Source organism: Lepidochelys olivacea, assembly GCF_965140295.1.
Source record: "Lepidochelys olivacea isolate rLepOli2 genome assembly, chromosome: 2".
In the NCBI taxonomy this organism is placed as follows: domain Eukaryota; kingdom Metazoa; phylum Chordata; order Testudines; family Cheloniidae; genus Lepidochelys; species Lepidochelys olivacea.
This window is the reverse complement of record NC_140412.1, coordinates 61,780,995-61,800,184: the sequence shown is the minus strand read 5'-3', so window position 1 is coordinate 61,800,184 and position 19,190 is coordinate 61,780,995. Positions and strand designations below refer to the sequence as shown.

At 42.4% G+C, this 19,190-nt stretch overlaps 2 protein-coding genes across 5 annotated transcripts in view; one reads left to right on the top strand and one right to left on the bottom strand.

Annotated features, from left to right (window-relative positions):
* CSPP1 (centrosome and spindle pole associated protein 1) overlaps nt 1–4,123 on the top strand; it is a 178,537-nt gene extending 174,414 nt beyond the window's left edge. For 3 of the 4 annotated variants that reach the window (XM_084619083.1, XM_084619082.1, XM_084619080.1), the window contains one exon: nt 3,216–4,123. In XM_084619083.1, the coding sequence (XP_084475209.1) occupies nt 3,216–3,442 (227 nt within the window). In that variant the 3' untranslated portion in view covers nt 3,443–4,123. The remainder of the gene's footprint in view (nt 1–3,215) is intronic. The other variant, XM_084619081.1, reaches the window with a different exon arrangement.
* Nucleotides 4,124–11,208: 7,085 nt separating this feature from the next.
* The window catches only part of ARFGEF1 (ARF guanine nucleotide exchange factor 1), a 183,909-nt gene continuing 175,927 nt past the window's right edge, over nt 11,209–19,190 (bottom strand). Inside the window, exons 37-39 of the mRNA XM_084618769.1 lie at nt 15,391–15,529; nt 14,167–14,284; nt 11,209–12,636 (exon numbers count right to left, since the gene is read on the bottom strand). Coding sequence (XP_084474895.1) covers nt 12,472–12,636; nt 14,167–14,284; nt 15,391–15,529 — 422 coding nt within the window. The 3' untranslated portion in view covers nt 11,209–12,471. The remainder of the gene's footprint in view (nt 12,637–14,166; nt 14,285–15,390; nt 15,530–19,190) is intronic.

The window sequence follows — 19,190 nt, the reverse complement described above, 5'->3', positions numbered from 1 at the left end:
CTGGCCTTCTACCTGCAGAGGATGAAACCCTTCAGGAAGACCCTTAAACTGTCACTATAGCTGAACACATTAAGGGGCAAGTGATTTCCATTCAGAGGATTTCGAAGTGGGTGCATTATGCTCTGCTACCAGTTATCAGAGCTGTCTCTGCTCTGTGGGATATAGGCCTGCTCCATGAGAGCAGAAGCATCAACTACAGCTGTGCTTCATGACTTGCTCTTACAGACATATGTAAGTCAGTAACATGGAGCTCAGTACATATCTTCTTTTCCCATTACGCCTTGGTGCAAGGTTGCTACGGATGCCTTGTTCAGAGTGGCTGTTCTCTGTTCCATGGTTCCATCATCTTCCTTGCACCCTCCTACTACCTAGGTACTGCTTGTTAATCACCCTCAGGGGAATACAGTAGGGACCATAACTTGAAGAAACAGGGGAGGTTACTTACCTGTAACTGCAAGTTCTTCAAGATGCGTGGTCCCTATCTGTATTCCAAATCTGCCCTCCTTCCCCTCTGCTGCAGATCTCTGGTTTGTGGTGGAGCAGGAACTGATGGTGCAGTCGGTTCACTCCACTCTTTATCACCTCAGACAAAACCATGAGGGTGCATGCATGGACCAATGGACACTACTGCTGTCAGAAGCTCCAGCTCTGGATTCATGGCAAGTGTATAACCCTCAGTGGAATACAGATAGGGACCACACATCTTGAAGAATCTCCAGTTACAGGTAAGTAACCTCCTCTTACATCTACTATATGTGTAGAAACCTTGCAATATTTCATTATAGATGCCATTCTTCCGTTTGGTAAACAGTAAATTGAAAAAAATATTTCCATAGATCTTTAATTACAGTTTAACAAGAAAGTTACACCTAAAGATAAAATGCTAGTATTTTAAGAACTCTCAAAGTAACTATAAATGATTTTGCATTTAAAATGCCTCAGTTGGCTAAAAAAAAAAAAAAGACAAAACAAAACTTAAAAGGTTTTTATAGATTGCAGGGTCTGTAACATGTTGGTTCTTGTCTGAATAAACTTCTTCAAAGAGCCAGATACAAACTGAAATTAAGACATGGAGAATAAACCAGTCACATTATTCCTACTCACAATATCTAGACCTAATTAAAATAGGGAATAGAAAGATGAAGAAAAAGTGAGTGAAAGTAAGACAGAGTCTGGGTTTTGCTTCAATAAATTGTTTTTGAAAGGTATATTATTTCAGAATGACTTTTTTAAAATTAGGTAAATAAGAATCTTTTATCACCTTGTCTGAGGGCACAGAAGTGGGAAGTTTAGAATCCTTTTGTTATTTTTAAGTTAGAATCCATAAATTTAAAAAAAAAAAAAAGCTGTTTGGAAATTGGAATTTCCATTCTCTGGGAAATACTGCCGTTAAAAAAAAATTCATTTGAAATCAGATGTTTAAAATGATCTAGCTTTGTCTCGGAATCTGTGCTTGATGTTAAATATCTTCAAATATGTTAAATTCCTGACTTAAATAAAATTTTAACTTTCATGTTTGTCAAACCAGAGGTTTTGTTTAAAAACAAAATAGAAGTACATACCCAGCCCAATTCCATATATTTAATCAAAGGAAGCACCAAACTGAGACACTCTAAATAACTTCAATTTAATTAGTATCCAGTTTTCTGTAGTAAAGGAGTAAGAAATTTCACATCCACTAAATCCTTGATACCAGATCTGAGTTTGAACATCCTCCTTAATATCTAAAATTCTCAAAATAACCTGTTCTTCTGCTGCTACTTACTTTTTTAATGATACTGAATAAAACACACATTCCTGTAAACTAGTGTTTAATTCTTCCATTGATTGCATTCTGTCTGAAGGGAGGTGCGTCAGAACAGAAACAAAATCTGCATTTTGGAAAAAGCCCCGAGATTAGTTCAAGAAGAAAAATACGTGGCAATTTTTTTAAAAAGTGAAAATGCTGCTCATCAGGAGTGGTGAGAGAATGGGAAAGAGCAGATTCTGACCTTGGCTATTATATATGGCCTTTATCAAGGCAGGTGGGAGTGTGTTAGTTGCATTCCAAGTGTTGTAATGCTATCCTTTATCTTGTATGTTATAAGCACCTATACTAAATACAGGTACAGTAATAAATGTATAATTAGCATGGACATTTTCCAATTAAAGTTCTGTAATAGATGCATGTTTTTAACCTTATTTAACATTTGAATTATTTTTAGCCAGTGTCCTTTAGAATCCTGGATTTTCCATAAGTTAACTTAGCAGTTATAATACACTGTTAAGACTGACCATATAGAACGCATCTCTGTAGATTGTTTGTTTTAGAACATTCTGGATTTTCAGTTTGGGATATGTGTATGTACACACACATTTTAAAATAAAGCTTCTTCACATTAATATAATCTGTTGTAATTCCTTATACTTACATGAAGTATGCTTTTTTTTCCTCCATGTACCAATAGCAATGAATTCCTTGTACCAGATTGTAAGAGCAAATCTCTGTGGGAGAAGAGAGCATGCGATTTAAACTAATAAAGTGTTGCAAGGCCAGTTTAAAATATATAAAACATTGGGGTAGCCAGTTAAGGAGGTGATGTATAGACATATCTTCTGCATGCAGAGAAGTTAAACCCACTCTGCATCAGGCCTGAAGTATTTTATTCACCCTCGGCCTGAAAAGAGGTATATGTATATAGGCAAAAGAAAATAGTGTTTGGCAACACGTTTGGTTTTTTTATAACCTTTGAATGCTCCTTTTTTGTATCAGACTCATTGACTGACTTTTCGATGGGGTGTTTGACCCCAGTCCACAAAAGCATGCTCACTATCAGAGAGCAAGAACAGTCCTCAAGGTCAACCATCAGATATGGAGGAGGGCTTGTGTATTTGCAACCCAGTTCCATCCAGTGAGAGTGAGTGTTTTATGAGGCAACAACTGCTCAAAAAATCCATGGGACGTTGGAGAGCATCATGACCTAAAAAAGGACTTTCAGTATCTTCATATCTACTGAACCTTTAATTTAATACAGATGTGGCATGTTCCTATACAGACTTGCTGCATTTGAGGCATTTAATTGATAAGTACTGTATTTGGGTGATAACAGGTCTCTCATCCTTTATATCATTAAATATGTAGAAGGAATAAACATTAAATGTAAAAAGAAGGTGGCATTGTGGTGATGGGATTATGTTAAAGAGGAAACTATAAGCCTGTTTCTACTTCTCCACAGGTGATGATACTTCCCTGGGAGATGCTGATGACATTTTGAAGCAGTTTCCATCTAAAGGTGGCAGAAGGCCCACCTCTGTTGACACAGTAGCAACAGACCCCTGGCTGCGACCTGGAACATCAGAGACTGTGAAAAGATTTATGGCTGGGCAGTCAAACCAGGCTAAACTTTCTTCTGAAAACACATTACCCTTTGGTTGGCAGGGCCTGTCAACTGCACATGGTTAAATAAATCTATATTGAAACCAGCTGTGCCTTTAATCATAGAAGGAATGTTAATCACTACTGCACTTTTAACATGTTCATTTTATGTTCTCTTGTAAGAATAGTCTTATATGTAAATATTGTGAGCTATATGTATAGGGTTGTTTTTTAATGAAATGTTAAAGAAGCAGAAGCTGTAATGTAATATAATTTCTTTAAAAGGGAAAACAGACCGTGTACAGGATGTTTATTATACCAAGATAGGGAAGTGGAGGTTTTTTGCACTCTTTCTATAAGTTACACTGGTCAGTATGTTACTGATATTTCCAGTCTTAGATTTGAAGCTTGTGTGAATGTAGTAGTAGATAAGAGGAGAACTTTTAACATTAAAAACTAAGAATCTAGAATGATTCTGCCATCATCATAGCATAAACGACAAATCTTATATTCCTTTTACTCAAGTACTTCACGTAATTTTTACCTCAGTGCAGCAGCAGCTATTTAAAAACAGTGATAAGGGGTTGTTATAGCCTGTATTTGTCCAGTATTCAAGAGTTACTGGACAAAAGATTTATGTAAACAATTGGCTATTGCTAACATTTTGCTTTCTTTTCCCAATCAATTTTGTGCTGAAATTCTAGTTATACATTTCTGCTTCTTACTGTTTGTGTTGATAATGCAGATATTGTTGAGTGAGTATTGTTAATATTTAATTTATGGTCACGATTTAAAACAATTGATGAAAATAAATTATATTTTATTACCAAAATTTAAAGCCTTCTCCACCTTTTGTGGAAATGTGGGTGAGAAGTCTGAAAGAAAGGCTTAGCTTCTATAGGTACACTAGCTTCTGCCTATGGCATAAAGGGGGTCCAACGACTAGAAAAATGGTTACCAACCTTTCTGTAACTATTGTTCTTCAAGATGTGTTGCTCATGTCCATTCCACATTAAGCGTGTGTGTATTGCATACACATTCGCCACCGATTTTTCCCTGAGCAGTATCCATTGGGCTGGTTCTAACACCCTTTGGTGACACACTCATGCGTGTTAGGGGCCCAGCCAGTTCCATACCCCCTCAGTTCCTTCTTGCTGGCTAACTCCAGCAGAGGGGCAGAAGGGTGGGTCATGGAATGGACATGAGCAGCACATCTTGAAGGACATCAGTTACAGAAAGATTAGTAACTGCTTTTTCTTCTTCGAGTGCTTGTCCATTCCACATTAGGTGACTCCCAAGCAGTACCTTAGGAGGTGGGCTCAGTTCATGGACATGCAGATTGCAACACTGCTCTGCCAAACCCCTCATCGTCTCTAGCCTACTGAGTGATGGTGTAGTGGGATGAAAAAGTATGCACTGACAACCAGGTTGCTGCTCTGCAAATATCCTGGATTGGGACTTGGGCCAGAAACACTGCTGAGGAAGTTTGAGCTCTTGTCAAGTGGGTTGTCAAGAAGGTGGGAGGTAGGCAGCTGCCTGCTCATAGCACATGTGAAATCCTTTGGGCTGAAACTGGCAGGCCTTTCATTCTGTCTATTGCCACAAAGAGCTGCATGGATTTACGGAACAGTTTGGTCCTTTCTATATAGGTCGGGGCACGCCTAAAGTCCAACATGTGGAGACGCTGCTCATCCATATTCTTGTGTTGTTTTGGAAAGAATATTAGCAGGAAGATAGCCCAATTACTATGAAACTGTAAAAATCACCTTCGGGAGGATCATGAGGTGGAGGCGAAGTTGAACCTTGTCCTTAAAGATCATGGTATACTGGATTTCTGACATAAGGGCCTTGATCTCTGAGACCCTCCTGGCTGAGGTAATCGCTACCAGGAAAGCAACCATCCAGAAGTACGGTAAGGAGCACAACTCCAGCGGCTCAAAGGGGGGGCCTGTGAGTATTGAAAGGACCAGGTTTATATTTCACTGGGGAATTGGTTCACAAATCTTAGTCTCTCTAAGCCCCTGAGAAAGCGAACGGACATTGCTTGAGGGAAAAAAAACTACCTACCATCCACTGGAAGGTGGAAGGCTGAGATGGCTGCTAGGTGTACCTTAATAGACAAATTGGGTATGCCCTGATGTTTCAGATGAAGCAGATACTCCAGCACAGACTGGAGAGGTGACCTAGTGGGTGAGAGGCCTCGTTGGGATGACCACACGGAGAAACACTTTCACTTCGCAAGGTAAGTCACTCTAGGAGATGGTTTCCTACTACCTAGTAATATCTGGTGGGCTTGCTCTGTATAGGCCAGCTCTGCTGGGTTTAACCATGAAGCTTCCATGTGGTCAGGAGGAGGGCCTTGAGGTTTGGGTAAAGCAGTTGGCCGTGATCTCGTGAGATCAGGTCTGGGAGAGGTGGGGAGGGAGTGGCATTGGGGCCATTAGTGACAGGTCCCCCCAATGTGCCGAACCAGTGCTGGCATGGCCGTGTTGAGTCTATAAGAATAACCCTTACTCTGTCCTGCTTGACTTGAGTAAGACTTTGTGCATGAGAGGAATGGAGGAAAATGCATAGAACAGATGCTTTGTCCAAGGGAGGAGGACAGCATGTGTGAGCGAGCCTGAGATGTGCCCGCATAGAGAGCAAAACTACTGATGCTTTCTGTTTTGCTTGGTTGCAAACAGGTCTACAAGGGGAGTCCCCCACCACTGGAAGATGGCCTTGTCTATATCGGGGTGAAGGAACCACTCGTTCCGAAGCAAGAGGAGCTGTTCCAACGACTGTCGTGGGTGGTAAGAAGGAACTGAGAGGGGGGTGAAGCTGGCCTGCCCCCATATTACTGGCTCATGAGCACATGGCACCAGAGATGCTAGAGCCGGCCTGATGGATACCACAGAGGGAAAAATCTGCAGTGACTGTGCATGCAGTGTGTGCACACCTGACACGGCCTGGCCATGAACTGGCACATACTAAGCACCAGCAGAGAGAATGGTAGAGAGAGGTATGGTCAGGTAGGGTGGCATGGATTGAGGTAGGATGTTTCAGATGGTGTTAGTTTTGCCTTTGAAGAAATCAGCAAGAGTAAGAAAAGAATGTGTAGAGAAAGGGTAGAAGTAGTGGAGGGGAAAAGAGTTAAGGGAGAGTTTCCATCTTAGAGAAAGTCTTATTCCTGTGTATGTATTCCCTCTCAAAGGGCAGTCAAAGCTGGGAGTGGAGGTACAGCTAAACAGTGGGAAATAGGCAAGTTCCTCAAAGCTTACATGGCAAAATGGGCAGAGTCCAAGCCTAGAGGTTGGCTCTGTACCTGTCTGCAGCAGATACCAGATCAATGGCCACAGCTCCTCCTCGCAAGCATTAAGTGACAATGTATTATAACTAATCAAACATGTAAATGTTTTTAGAAACATCATTTTGGAAATCACAATAGCCTAAGTTCTACGGCAGTGATTACGACTCTTAATGAACTTTTTCGTGTGTACGCTTGCTGTTCTAAAAATGGGTTTCTCCGTTCAGCAGGGTAAAGCCTGTGGCACAGTAAGAAGGTTTAACTCCTGATTTTCTGCCTCTTGGCATCTTCACATCACCAGCCTTCCTGTGTGCTGAAGCACATGGAAAGCACTTCAGTTTCACAATAGATTCAGAGGTTTTTCTTGTGGGTGTTGGGCTTCTTGGCGTTCCTTGCTTCACCCCAGGTAGTGACTGCTCAATACCCTCAAGATAGGGAAGCTCTCCAAAATGAAGGAAGAATACCGAATATGCTTCCTCTGTCCTCATATCTCCTCTGCCTTGCTGTGAGGGGAAACTTCGCTTCTGTTCCCAATGATCTCTCTTTGCTAGCCCCTAACAGCTAGCACCAGTTCCAGCTGTGTACAGCGCAGCTTCTCTTGCTGTGCACCCCTATGCTCCCTGTGACAGCACTGAGAGGGGACAGGGCTTAGCTGCCAGTTCAAAGCCAGCTACACACTAGACACCAATTCCAAGCCAAACAGTGGTGGTGGTGATTATTGGTGTTCGAGGAGTGCCTTAAGACCCCAACCAGTCTTAGGTAATTTACAAAGTTTCTACTCTGAAGAGCTTCCAGTCTAAGGCTGTGTCTACACTATGAGCTAGAGTGTGAATCCCCAGCTCCCATACGCCTATTAGCTGAATGAGAGCTAGTGCAAGGATAAAGAGCAGTGGGGCCATGCAAACATGGACAGCGGCAGCAAGGCTGAGTACGTACCCACTGGTTTCAGGCAGGTTTGTAAGCAGCATGGCTAAGCCGGGCCACGGCTGGCACTCTGGCTACACTACTGTTTATACTTGCACTAGCTGTCATCAAGCTACCCTGAGTGTGTGTGAGAGAGCTGGGAATCACACCCCTAGCTCATAGCACAGAAGTAGCCCTAGGTAGGTCTGTGCTATGGAGAAACAGCCCGTTTCATCTTGAACTGTTCTACCCAACAACTTTGCAGCATGGAGACTGCTAAAGCTTGTGTTGCTGAGCTTGTTCTGATAGTCATCCAACAATTCCTGGTGCCTCTTTGTTCCAGCCCTTCTGCCTACTCACTTCCTTCTCATCCCATCTCTACCAGAAGCTACTTGGTTGGTGTTAACACTTCAGTTCTGCACAGCTTTGCAAAACACCATTAGAAGATGTCCAGCACTTGGTGTGCTGCTAGCTGGTTGGAGGTGCATGCCAAGGTTCTTGCTAACTTGTGATGTAAGTACAGCAAGCAGCATGATTTTGGGAAACGTGTCGGAAACGTGCAGGTGGGGATAAACTGAACTGCTGTGCAGTGCAGAGAGCACCTCAAACACTTAAAGACCCTCTACTGCAAAGCTAAAGGGATGGCACCAGCAGTTCCAGGAACTCACCTGCTACCTGGCCCTATTATGAGGCATTTGAGCAGTTGCTGATGATTGCCCAGAGGCCTCCATGACCTACTTCTGAACGTGGATGATCTGATGATTAGACCAGAGGGAGAGGGGTTGCACCAGAAGAGAATGTGGATTCTGAGGAACAGACCACAATGCTGGTAGCTCAGGAGCAGGCCAGATGAGGCTAGTGTGCAGCCTGGGTCAGTTCTGCTAGGACTTGTTCAGGGATGGGCCCAGAAAACAACCTGGAGCAAGAAAGAGGGGAGCAGCAGCAGGAACTACATCCATGGTTAGGCTAAGTGGCGTCTGCCGTCTTCTTTATTACCATGGGCAAATTGTAGCAGATGGGGGGAGGGATTTCTGCATTATGACTTGTTATGGAGATTACATGCAGTGTGATGGGTTTTGCTTCAGTTGAGGGTGGAAGCCACAACATTTTCCTGGTGCTACTGCTGCACCTCCCTGTGTGACCCTGAATGAAAGCCAGCCAGGGGAGAAAAATGTAAACACAGAACTGATTTGTTACGATCTTGGCATTTTTAAAAAAGATGCAGGGTTACAGACTGGACCAACTCATGTACTGCTGTCTTTGTAACTGGCATAGCAGAGGAATGGTAGGTAGATCTTTACTAGCATTAAAATATTATCTCAGAGTGCATGATTTAAGACCCAGTGACTGAATTAAGTAGAAAAGTCCCTTGTAGACTGTCAGTGACATGCTGTCCAGATTGGGGCACAGGGAAGGGAAGTCAGTTGTGCTTGTGTGCAACCTTCTGCATTGTAGTTCAGCATCCTGTTAGTGTTTGCCTGAATCTTCCCCCACTCCTAGCAGGTGCTGCTTAAGAATTTTCATGCGGAAGAAACTGAAGACAGATAAGTTAGGCAGACTTCCACCTACCTCAGCTGTAGCTTGCAAGTCCTCTTCATTCCTTAGGACTGTGTTTAGTTCCCACTTGATGAAAAGCTCCTTTGCTTGGATGGGATTCCAACAGTAGCCTGGAAAATTTAGTACTTAGTCTGTGATTTCCAGACCAGTAATATCCCACAGCCTGAACTAATGTTGAAACCAGTATGAAGCCCCTGATCTGATTGGGGTGTAGGGCAAAATTAAAAAAATTAAATCTGAAATTCTTACCATACGGTATCTTTGGTGAGGATATGTTGCAAGAAGGAGCTTGTGAATAGGCTGTGTATACTGTTTGCCATCTGTATCAAACTGTGGCTCTGCCTGGTTACTGAATGTAAAAGGGGGAGGGGAGTTATCAGTGTCTAGGAGCCACAGTCATAGACCAGAAACCTATTGTGCTAGGTGCTGTACAGATCTCTCTATTTTTACCCCTCACCTAATGAAAAATTGTGCTGGTTCATTTTCTTGGCCAGGCACTTCCACAATCACACAGGATCCTCAACCAGCATGGGAAAAGGAAGAGGGTTACAGATGACCTGGAGTGGCCAAAAGTGAAGGACAATAATGATAGTAGTTTTCCCCAAACTGATCAGAGAACTCGGCCTCAGGCCCAGATCACCCCTAGGCTGCAGCCTTCAGTACCATCACCCATGCAGCTCCTGGAAAGTTCAGGAGCTAGGTGGGTTGGGAACAAGTCCATGAACTAGAAGGGATAGATGTATCCTATGCACTACACCCACCAACCAGAGGTGGAAAGAGACCAGGAGGCATTCTGTTCCACAGCCAGTGAGACTGGAGCTTGGCCAGCAGTTATTTACATTTTACACACTTGTAGTTATTGATGGACAGACACCTGGTATGGCTCTAGTGCCTATGTTAATTAGTTGATTTGACTGTACAGTATCTTTGTGGGTGAGTGCTTGGCACCTGTCTGACTCTTCAGTCATTCCCAAAGATTAAAAGTGTCACATTCTTGTAATCATATAAAACCAATAGCAGTGCTAACCAAATAAATGTGTACTGCTATATACATGTTCATCACCTCATTCCCCTCACCCTGTGATGCAAGTATGCGGGCACACAAGGTAGCCCTCCTTTCTCATGATGACTTGGACCCCAGCCCTAGTGATGAGATGTAAGGCTGGTGCGGGGAGTTTTTAGATGGCAATAGCAACCTGCTTCTGGAACAGCATTGCCTCCCTCATTTCACAGGCAGGGCAAGTGCCTCACACTGCTCCATGAAAGTCTATTTCCTCCTGTGAAACTTCTGGCCTCACTGCTGGTCATTCCATCACAGTGTGTGTGAGTGAGCTGTCCTGCACCAGAAGTGTTGCTCTACATGGGGAGAATCCACATAAGCTGCAGCAACTGAGGGGACTCTGAGTCCTGCCACTGAAATGTCATCCACCATCTTGCATAACATCAATCCTGCTACATAAGCAGGTCAGGCACAAGCAGCAACAGCTTATCCATGACTTGGCCCCAGATAGGTGAGACGCATGTAGAGCAGGAAGTTCCTCAGACATGTTGGCGGCTAAAACCCCTTCCATAATAAACCAAGGCCTAGAGAAGCTTCAGTTAATGTGATAATCTGAGATATACTCCAGAGCCTGCTCTGTGTAACTGTTTCACCAGTATGGATACATGTACAATTAGGTATGGGTCATGGGGTGCTGGGAGGAGAGCTTAGCTAGTACTTGTCTGCTTCCACATGAGTCAGGACACAGGTACATACTGTACTATGGATATATCCTCAGAGGCAAGACAGACAGACAACCATAATGCGTATTTCTCTTCATTCAACTACCAAACACATGCCCTTGTTCATTTTGAGTGCCTCCTTCTACTCTAACTCATTCCCACAGAAAAAAACCCAGCCTTATGCCAGAGAAAAACAAGCCCTTAAAACCCCCAAAAGTCTGAAGCTATGCTCCTGGCTGCATCCCCGCTCTCACTCCAAGTGAGCGTATCATTTCTTAGAAGTTCAGTATATTTAGGTTCATTTGTTAAAAACAGAAAGAAGAGCATGAAAGGTCAAGGAAACAGTGAAACAAGCAGGTGCAGATTACATTGGTTTGATTGCACTGATGAAAGAATTCAAAAACTTTATTGACCTATAACCTGATTAGAATATGCCAGATGAGAACCAATATTGTACAGAAAGTTGTACAGAATTTTTACATAGAAAACTTTACATATCTGTACCATATACATTTTATTTTGTCCATCTGAAAAAATTTTCTACATCCACTGTAATACAGAATGCTTGTCTTTAACCATCAGGGCACAATTCACAGTATGAATACATTTCCAATAAATTTAACCATCCCCAAACCATGCCAGATTTGTTACTTTAATATATTCAACATTAAATTCTGTACATAGAGTGAAATCTACATCAAACAAACAAACAAAAAAAAAGGTGACAGCAGACACAACCTAGACTGTTTGCAGTGATTCAAGATCCAGTCCTTGAAGGATCATCATATTTCAATGGCTCTTTATATTTAAAAGCCCTAAAACAAGTATATTACAGGTAGTTATGTCAGTCGTGAGATTTTCTTCCTCTGTTCTTGACAAAATTCAGCAACACTAACTTTTGAGCTACAACAAAACAAAAATCATAACTCAAAAAATAAACCCAAACTTCTAGTGCATCTGGTAAACCATAAAATGTTACGGGTTTTTAGCAAATCAATAAGAAAATACAGAAACAAAACAATGCAGGAAGAACTGTATAGTGTTTAATAATTTATATTACAGACCTGCATCTCTGTACATTTTTCACAGAAGGATGATTACCAATATCTCAGACCGCCTGAGTGTGCAAAAAATTTTAAGAGTAAGAATATCGGACATAGTTGCTAAATACCTTTTACCATGAACAATAATTTTCCATTCTTTTTTCACTATAAACATTTTATCCTTCAAAATACAGCTCTCCTGAGTTGTACTTCTGGCAGAAGTTCAAACCTTTACATATATAGTTCTTTGGGTACGTTTTAAATTCACACCCGCCATAAACATCTGTTGCTATACTGCTGTCTAGGACAGTAAAGGATATCATAGCCCATGCTGACAACAGGACTGTGCTAAAAACTGGCTCTATGCTCAACATGAGCCAGGAAAGAGAACCAATAGAGATAATCCATCAGAAAACTGAAAGGGACTGGAGTGTTGTGAGCCTGAATTACAGTTGTAAGTATCTGTACCAATAACCCTTAGATACACGTTGCCATACAAATAAACCGTTTTTATGGCTATCCAGACAGAAAGCCTCAGCTACCTGGTCCTTTTAAATAGCTGAGGGATGTAATCTCATAAGAGAGCAATATTCAGTCAGCGCTTGCTACTGCTTGTTTGTTCCAGGCTCCTGCTCTGGTGGTTGGGATATCTGAAAAACTACACCAATCCGCAGGAAAAACCTTCGCAGAACAGCTCGAAGTTCAGGAATTAGGTCAAACTGCATAATTTCACACAAGAGAGGGTAGTAGAAGGAGGCATGAGCTTTGAACTGAGGAGGGAAAAAATAAAAAGTTATTCTATTATACATCAATCTTCCCCCACACCTCCACAAGCCTGTGCTTTAGAGTGAAGGATTTCAAATGCTATGCATCAAGGTGAGACACAGACACAAAATGATGACAAATGTTAATGGAGCTCAAGGACAAACAATTTTATAGGTATCCTGCAGTGGCTAGATACTGTACACATTTTTTTTTAAACTATTGCTCATTCTGAGTGTGCCCTTGTTGCCAAGAAGGCCAATGGCATTTTGGGATGTATAAGTAGGGGCATAGCGAGCAGATCGAGGGACGTGATCGTTCCCCTCTATTCGACATTGGTGAGGCCTCATCTGGAGTACTGTGTCCAGTTTTGGGCCCCACACTACAAGAAGGATGTGGATAAATTGGAGAGAGTCCAGCGAAGGGCAACAAGAATGATTAGGGGTCTGGAACACATGAGTTATGAGGAGAGGCTGAGGGAACTGGGATTGTTTAGTCTGCGGAAGAGAAGAATGAGGGGGGATTTGATAGCTGCTTTCAACTACCTGAGAGGTAGTTCCAGAGAGGATGGTTCTAGACTATTCTCAGTGGTGGAAGAGGACAGGACAAGGAGTAATGGTCTCAAGTTGCAGTGGGGGAGGTTTAGGTTGGATATTAGGAAAAACTTTTTCACTAAGAGGGTGGTGAAACACTGGAATGCGGTACCTAGGGAGGTGGTAGAATCTCCTTCCTTAGAGGTTTTTAAGGTCAGGCTTGACAAAGCCCTGGCTGGGATGATTTAACTGGGAATTGGTCCTGCTTCAAGTAGGGGGTTGGACTAGATGACCTTCAGGGGTCCCTTCCAACCCTGATATTCTATGATTCTATGAGAGAGAAGGGGGTTTTCCTTTTCCACTGAAGATTTGTGCACCGTGTCAGCTTACATTTGCAGCATGGCATCAAATTTTACTAAACCCAAGAACATTTAGTGGGGTGTGGGAGCCGCGGAGGAGGTCTCAGATGAAACTACAATAATTACTTGCTGTACAATTGCTGAAACATTCTAATTTATCTACAAGATTCATTCCAAAATTCATTATTACACATAGCATAGGAGTATACAGGAACTGGGTGTTATGGGAAGAATTAGGAAAAAAACACATTAACCACCAATCCTTCCCTCATAGTAGCTTTGTGTGGGAAGCAACTTTCAAAGACCGCCCTCAAGGCAGACGTATCATGTCTTTCATGTTTTTTTATTACAGTATGCTTGTCCTCCCTGCCATCCTCCTCCTCCTCTCTAGTGTCTGTCATCGTCCTCCATGTACTGTCTCAAATTAGACAGTAAGTTCCTTAGGGCGGGACATTTTCTGAATTGTCCGTAAAACAGCACAAACATTTAAATGTCTATAAGTAACTACAAAACCATATAATATCTTAGTACTTTTTTGGCTTCATGTTTTTAAAGTTTTTTGAGCATATCAGTGTTCAGATAATAAAACTTGGAACCAGTTCTTATTTGAGTACTATTTTAAAATAGCTTTTATGCAAATACTTACTCTTTCATCACTTATCTTGAGGACCTTAGTCAAGAATAAGAGTAGTAGATTAGTCCAGGCTTCCCGATGACTTTCTGATGTAAGAGTAAGGAAGTAACTTAGAGCTTCACTGCAGACACTACAGAGAACATAAAATTACAGAAGGTAAAGTGTTTACAAATACTATTGTAACCATAATAAATACTGAACGAGCCCTTGGGAAGAATAGAACCATTTTGGGAAAGGGAGCATGAGCCTCATTGCCAAAATAAATGAGAAGTGCCCTAAAAATGTAAGTAGGGGAGAGAATCTCAAACCCCATCCCTGTTGTAGTTTTGCACAACTGGTACTTTTAACAGTCCTAGGATTAATATCAGGGACGCTGCCTGTCAGGATTGAGCTGGACTGGCAAAGCATTGTGCCTGCCCCAGCCAGTGCTAGCATGCTCAGGCTGATCATATTTTCTTCCAATATATTACACAAAACGGTAGTAGCCGGCTCTCTCAGAGGCGTTAGAAAATGACAGAAGCAGAAAGATACTTAAAGTACTTCTATATTTCATATAATTTTTGGATGTGATAACAGACCTCACACAGATTTATCACTCTTTCAGAGTCACTGGATAGTCTGTAAATCTCAGTGCTATTACCATTGTATTTAAATCAAGTATTGTTCAGTCACTTGAAAGGGTTTTGTAGACTAAACATTTTCTTCCAACAAATATGAGAGTTCAGAATAATTAATAACCAATGCCCCCAAGGGGCAGTGTGTGTCAGTAGGTTCCTGAAGCTCAGTGGCACCTGGGCCATTTCCTACAAGGGAGAGTATGTAGTGAATTCTCAAAGAAAAATGGTGTCTATTCTCAGATTCATGTGAAAAGTTGACCTCCTGCTCCCCTTTAACGAACAGCAGCAGCAAAAACTTCAGGAGCAAAGGAAATCCCCACTGCACCCCACCTCCGCATGGAACACAAACCAGGGTTAAGGCTGACACCATCCTATGTTCTGCCACTTTTGCAAGGTTTTATGGACATGGCAGGGAGAGAGCGGAGAAGATCAGAAGAACTGCACTCTTCTACACCACATCAGGCATTTCAGCTGTAACTTTCATTGTAAAGTTTCATTTTCTTTTCAACACTATATAAACGTTAGCAACTATACATATAGCAAGTCAGATAGAGCACATTAATGTGTTTCGTGCTTAAAAATATGTATTTTAATGTTACAGCTATTACAATGATCTTACTTCAGTAGTCTTTGCTGGACTTCATCCCATGCACCGGTGCGGCTTTCATCCATGTACATGCGGAAAAGAATGCGCAACCCACAGGCCAGGCTACTAGTCTCCTGTTTCAAAAGATTGGGCTTTGATTTGCCTTTAAAACCTGGAGAAATGCAAGGAATACACTTAAATTTGTTACTTTCATCTTGAAGTTTCCCTTTGTACTTCTATCTTTTTAAAATGCTTGTTTGCCAGTAAGTGGCCACTACAAATTACCCATTTATTTAGATCTTGCAGCAGACAGCACCATAGGGCAGTGCTATTGTTTGGGGTTTCTGTGTACTACCTTGATTATCATACACATTGTAAGGAGAGTGATCACTTTAGATAAGTTATTACCAGCAGGAGAGTGGGGTGGGGGGAGAAAACCTTTTGAAGTGATAAACACCCATTTTTTCATGGTCTGTGTGTATAAAAACATTCTCACTGCATTTTCCACTTTTATGCATCCGATGAAGTGAGCTGTAGCTCACGAAAGCTTATGCTCAAATAAATTGGTTAGTCTCTAAGGTGCCACAAGTACTCCTTTTCTTTTTGCGGATACAGACTAACACGGCTGCTACTCTGAAACCTGTGTACTACCGTAATCATTTGCCTGGCATCATTTTCCTGCATGATCCTGGATGTGTTTGAAGTCTGTGACTATGATAAAAAGGTGGGGCCTGGAGGTCTGAACATAGGACGTAGAGCCACAAACTCCAAAATCCTCAGCGTTCATACAGACTATTGGTCCTTGACAGACCCAGTCTTTATGCCTCAGTTTCCTCATCTGCAAAATGTACTTCACAGGGATGTTGGTATACCTCTCCATTCCAAACCTGTCTCCTGTCCAAACTAAAATCTCAGCCTCTCTCTCTGACATCTTGTGAATGTCTAACCATCAACGCAAGCTCAACGTGGCTAAAACTGAGTTCTTAATCTCCTCCCCTCCAATCCAAGTCATCCCTGCTACTTCCTTTCTTCATCACTGTAGACAACACCACTATCTTGCAGTCAGGCTGGTTATGAGTGACTGACACATCGCACGTCCTGGCTATGTCTAAATCTTGCCAATACTTTCTACATAACGTCTCTTAAGGAACAGCCTCCCTTATCCATTCACTCCGCTAACACTTTTTGTCCAGCCTCTCATCAGCTTGCATCTTGATTGCAGCAACATCCTTTTTTCTGGCCCTGACAAATGCAGTCTTGCTCTGCTCCTATCCATTCAGGATACTGTTGCAAAGACCATTTTCCTAGCCCATCGCTTTATGGAAAATCTTTTTCTGGGGTCATTTCTAATGCATAAGTTTGGACATATGCCTGCAGGCTGACTTTTGGCCTCGCCGTTGTTCGGCCTGAGTGGTGGTGTGTTTATAAGTTGCTATACAGGTGATGTTTTTAAAACAGAATGTACTTAACATATCTATAAAATGTTCTGTCAAAGGCCACTGAAGGAAACGGCAAGGAGGAGGAGGACCGGAAAGTACCCCAAAACCCTATGCAAAGAAACAGGTCAAAATGACCTGGCCAAACTTTCACAAATATACATAATCAGTGGTAATAAACCAACAACAAAAGAGAACAACATGAAATTAGTTTAGACAGCAAAAGTATAAAGATCATGCATGCATACTGCATAAGTTACTTAATATTCATGATACTCACTGGTGATTGGAAAAAGTCAAAATAATGAATATTTAATTTGGATGTGTATAAATATGTGAAAGATTGTAAGGACAGTTGCAGCATTGTAGGAGAAATCCATCATGAACTGCCTGTGCCCTGGGAGAAGATAACTGTCCATTGCCTTTTTCTGTATGTCTGTTGTTTCTTATTTTAACAGTAATGGTAATCCCAACGAATGCTTTTGGTCCAAATTAATAAACCGGAGTGTCTTTTACCCAACTACGTACCTTTCTCACCCAACAGTCTTGACCATGTTACTCCTCAATTTGCAGCCCTCCAATGGCTTCCCCCTTCTCAACTGCAACAAACTCCTGGTCTTCTCAAGGCCTGTAATGACCTATTCTCACCCTACTGATCATGTCCTATTCAGTATTGAAAGGTTATCATCCTTCTCTGATCAGCCCACGATGCCAGCCTCAAGGGCCCATTTGTTAAATTTTCAAACAAGAATCTTCGTGCTTTCTCTCATGATGACCCTCACAGTTGGGAAGAGCTCCCCAAAAACTGCAAAACTAACTCATTCTCCTCCTTCAAACTCCTTTGATGTGACCCCTACAAAAAAACAACACTTTGGCTGCTGGAGTGCCAAGAACTAGTGTGTATCATGCTGACCAGTATTGTCTCATTGTTTTCATGTACACCCGTCACTCTGGTTGTATACATCTAGACTCTTGCCTTATACTCAGACTGTAAACTCTGAGAAAGGGGGGACTATCTTTTTGTTCAGTGTTTGAATAGAGCCTAGCATACTGAGATCCTGGTCTATGACAGAGGCTGCTAGGCACAACAACAATAATTAACAACAACAACGATCAAAGTCTATCAGGCAACAAAAAGTGACATCACTGCATGCTGGGAACAAAAATGACAAAACGCTGAAATTTTTTACAGATTCCGTTTTTATAATTAAAAGCACTGAATAATATGGAATAAGGAACAATGTTTGGCTGAAAATATCTGGATATAGATGAGAGACGAGAAGGGCGAGGTAATATCTTTTAATGGACCAACTTCTGTTTGTGAGAGAGACAAGCCTCTAAGCTTACAAAGAGCTTTTCTTCCAGTCTGGGAAAGATACTGAGGCTACATCCGTACTACAGCACTTACAGTGGCACTGCTGTAGGGCTTCCGGTGAAGATGCTCTAAGCCTGTCTCTGAAATCTAGTGAATTTTTAGAAGTATAACTAGAAAAACAGCCTGGAAAATATCTCCAGCAGAACTGGAAAACAAGAGCCTACCTTTACCAAATATTAAGGGCGCACAGCTGAAGATACCTGAGGCTAAAATCCTTCCAAGAGATTTTAACTAGTTGGGAATCCTAACTGTAGGCCTAGCGTGACATGAGTAATTGGACATGGGTGAGGCTTCGTTTCTTGGAAGACAAGATTAGGGAGGTAAATCGATTAGCTGGCTGAAAACAGAACGTCTGTACTAGCAACTTCATGGGGATGCCCAGAGAACCATTTCCAACAGACAAGATAACAATGGATAAAAGAAGCCTGGAACATAAGATGAGGTAAAGAGTAAGTTGTGCATGGACAATGCACGCTGTATAGGGATTTGTTCTTACAAAGTGATCAAGCCAATCCCAAAATGTGTGATGCACAGTATACTAAATGCAATGTCATGTGTAAATGTATATTAAGGAAGAGTTTTGCTGTGTAACTTTGGATGAGTGATATGCCCTAGACCAGGGGTCTCAAACACTCGGACCGCGAGGCTATTTCCTGCGGCCCGCCAAGCTCCCCGCCCACCCCGCTCTGCCTTGCCTACCTCCGGGCCAGGGGTGGGCAAACTACAGCCTGCAGGCTGAGATTGCCCCCCCTAGCGCCACGAGCCCCGAGCTGCTCGGTGGGGAGGGGCGCAGAGGGCTCCATGCATTGCTTCCAGGCACCACCCCCCACAGCTCCCATTGGCTGGGAACGGGGAACCTCAGCCAATGGGAGCTTCGGGGGAGGTACCTGGAGGAGTGGCAAAAGCAGAGCACAGAGCCCTGTGCTCGACCTCCCCCAGTAGCAACAGGGACATGGTTCTGGCTGCTTCCCGGAGTGGAGCGGAGCAGCACAGGGCTGGGGCCAGGGCAGTGCACACTGCTA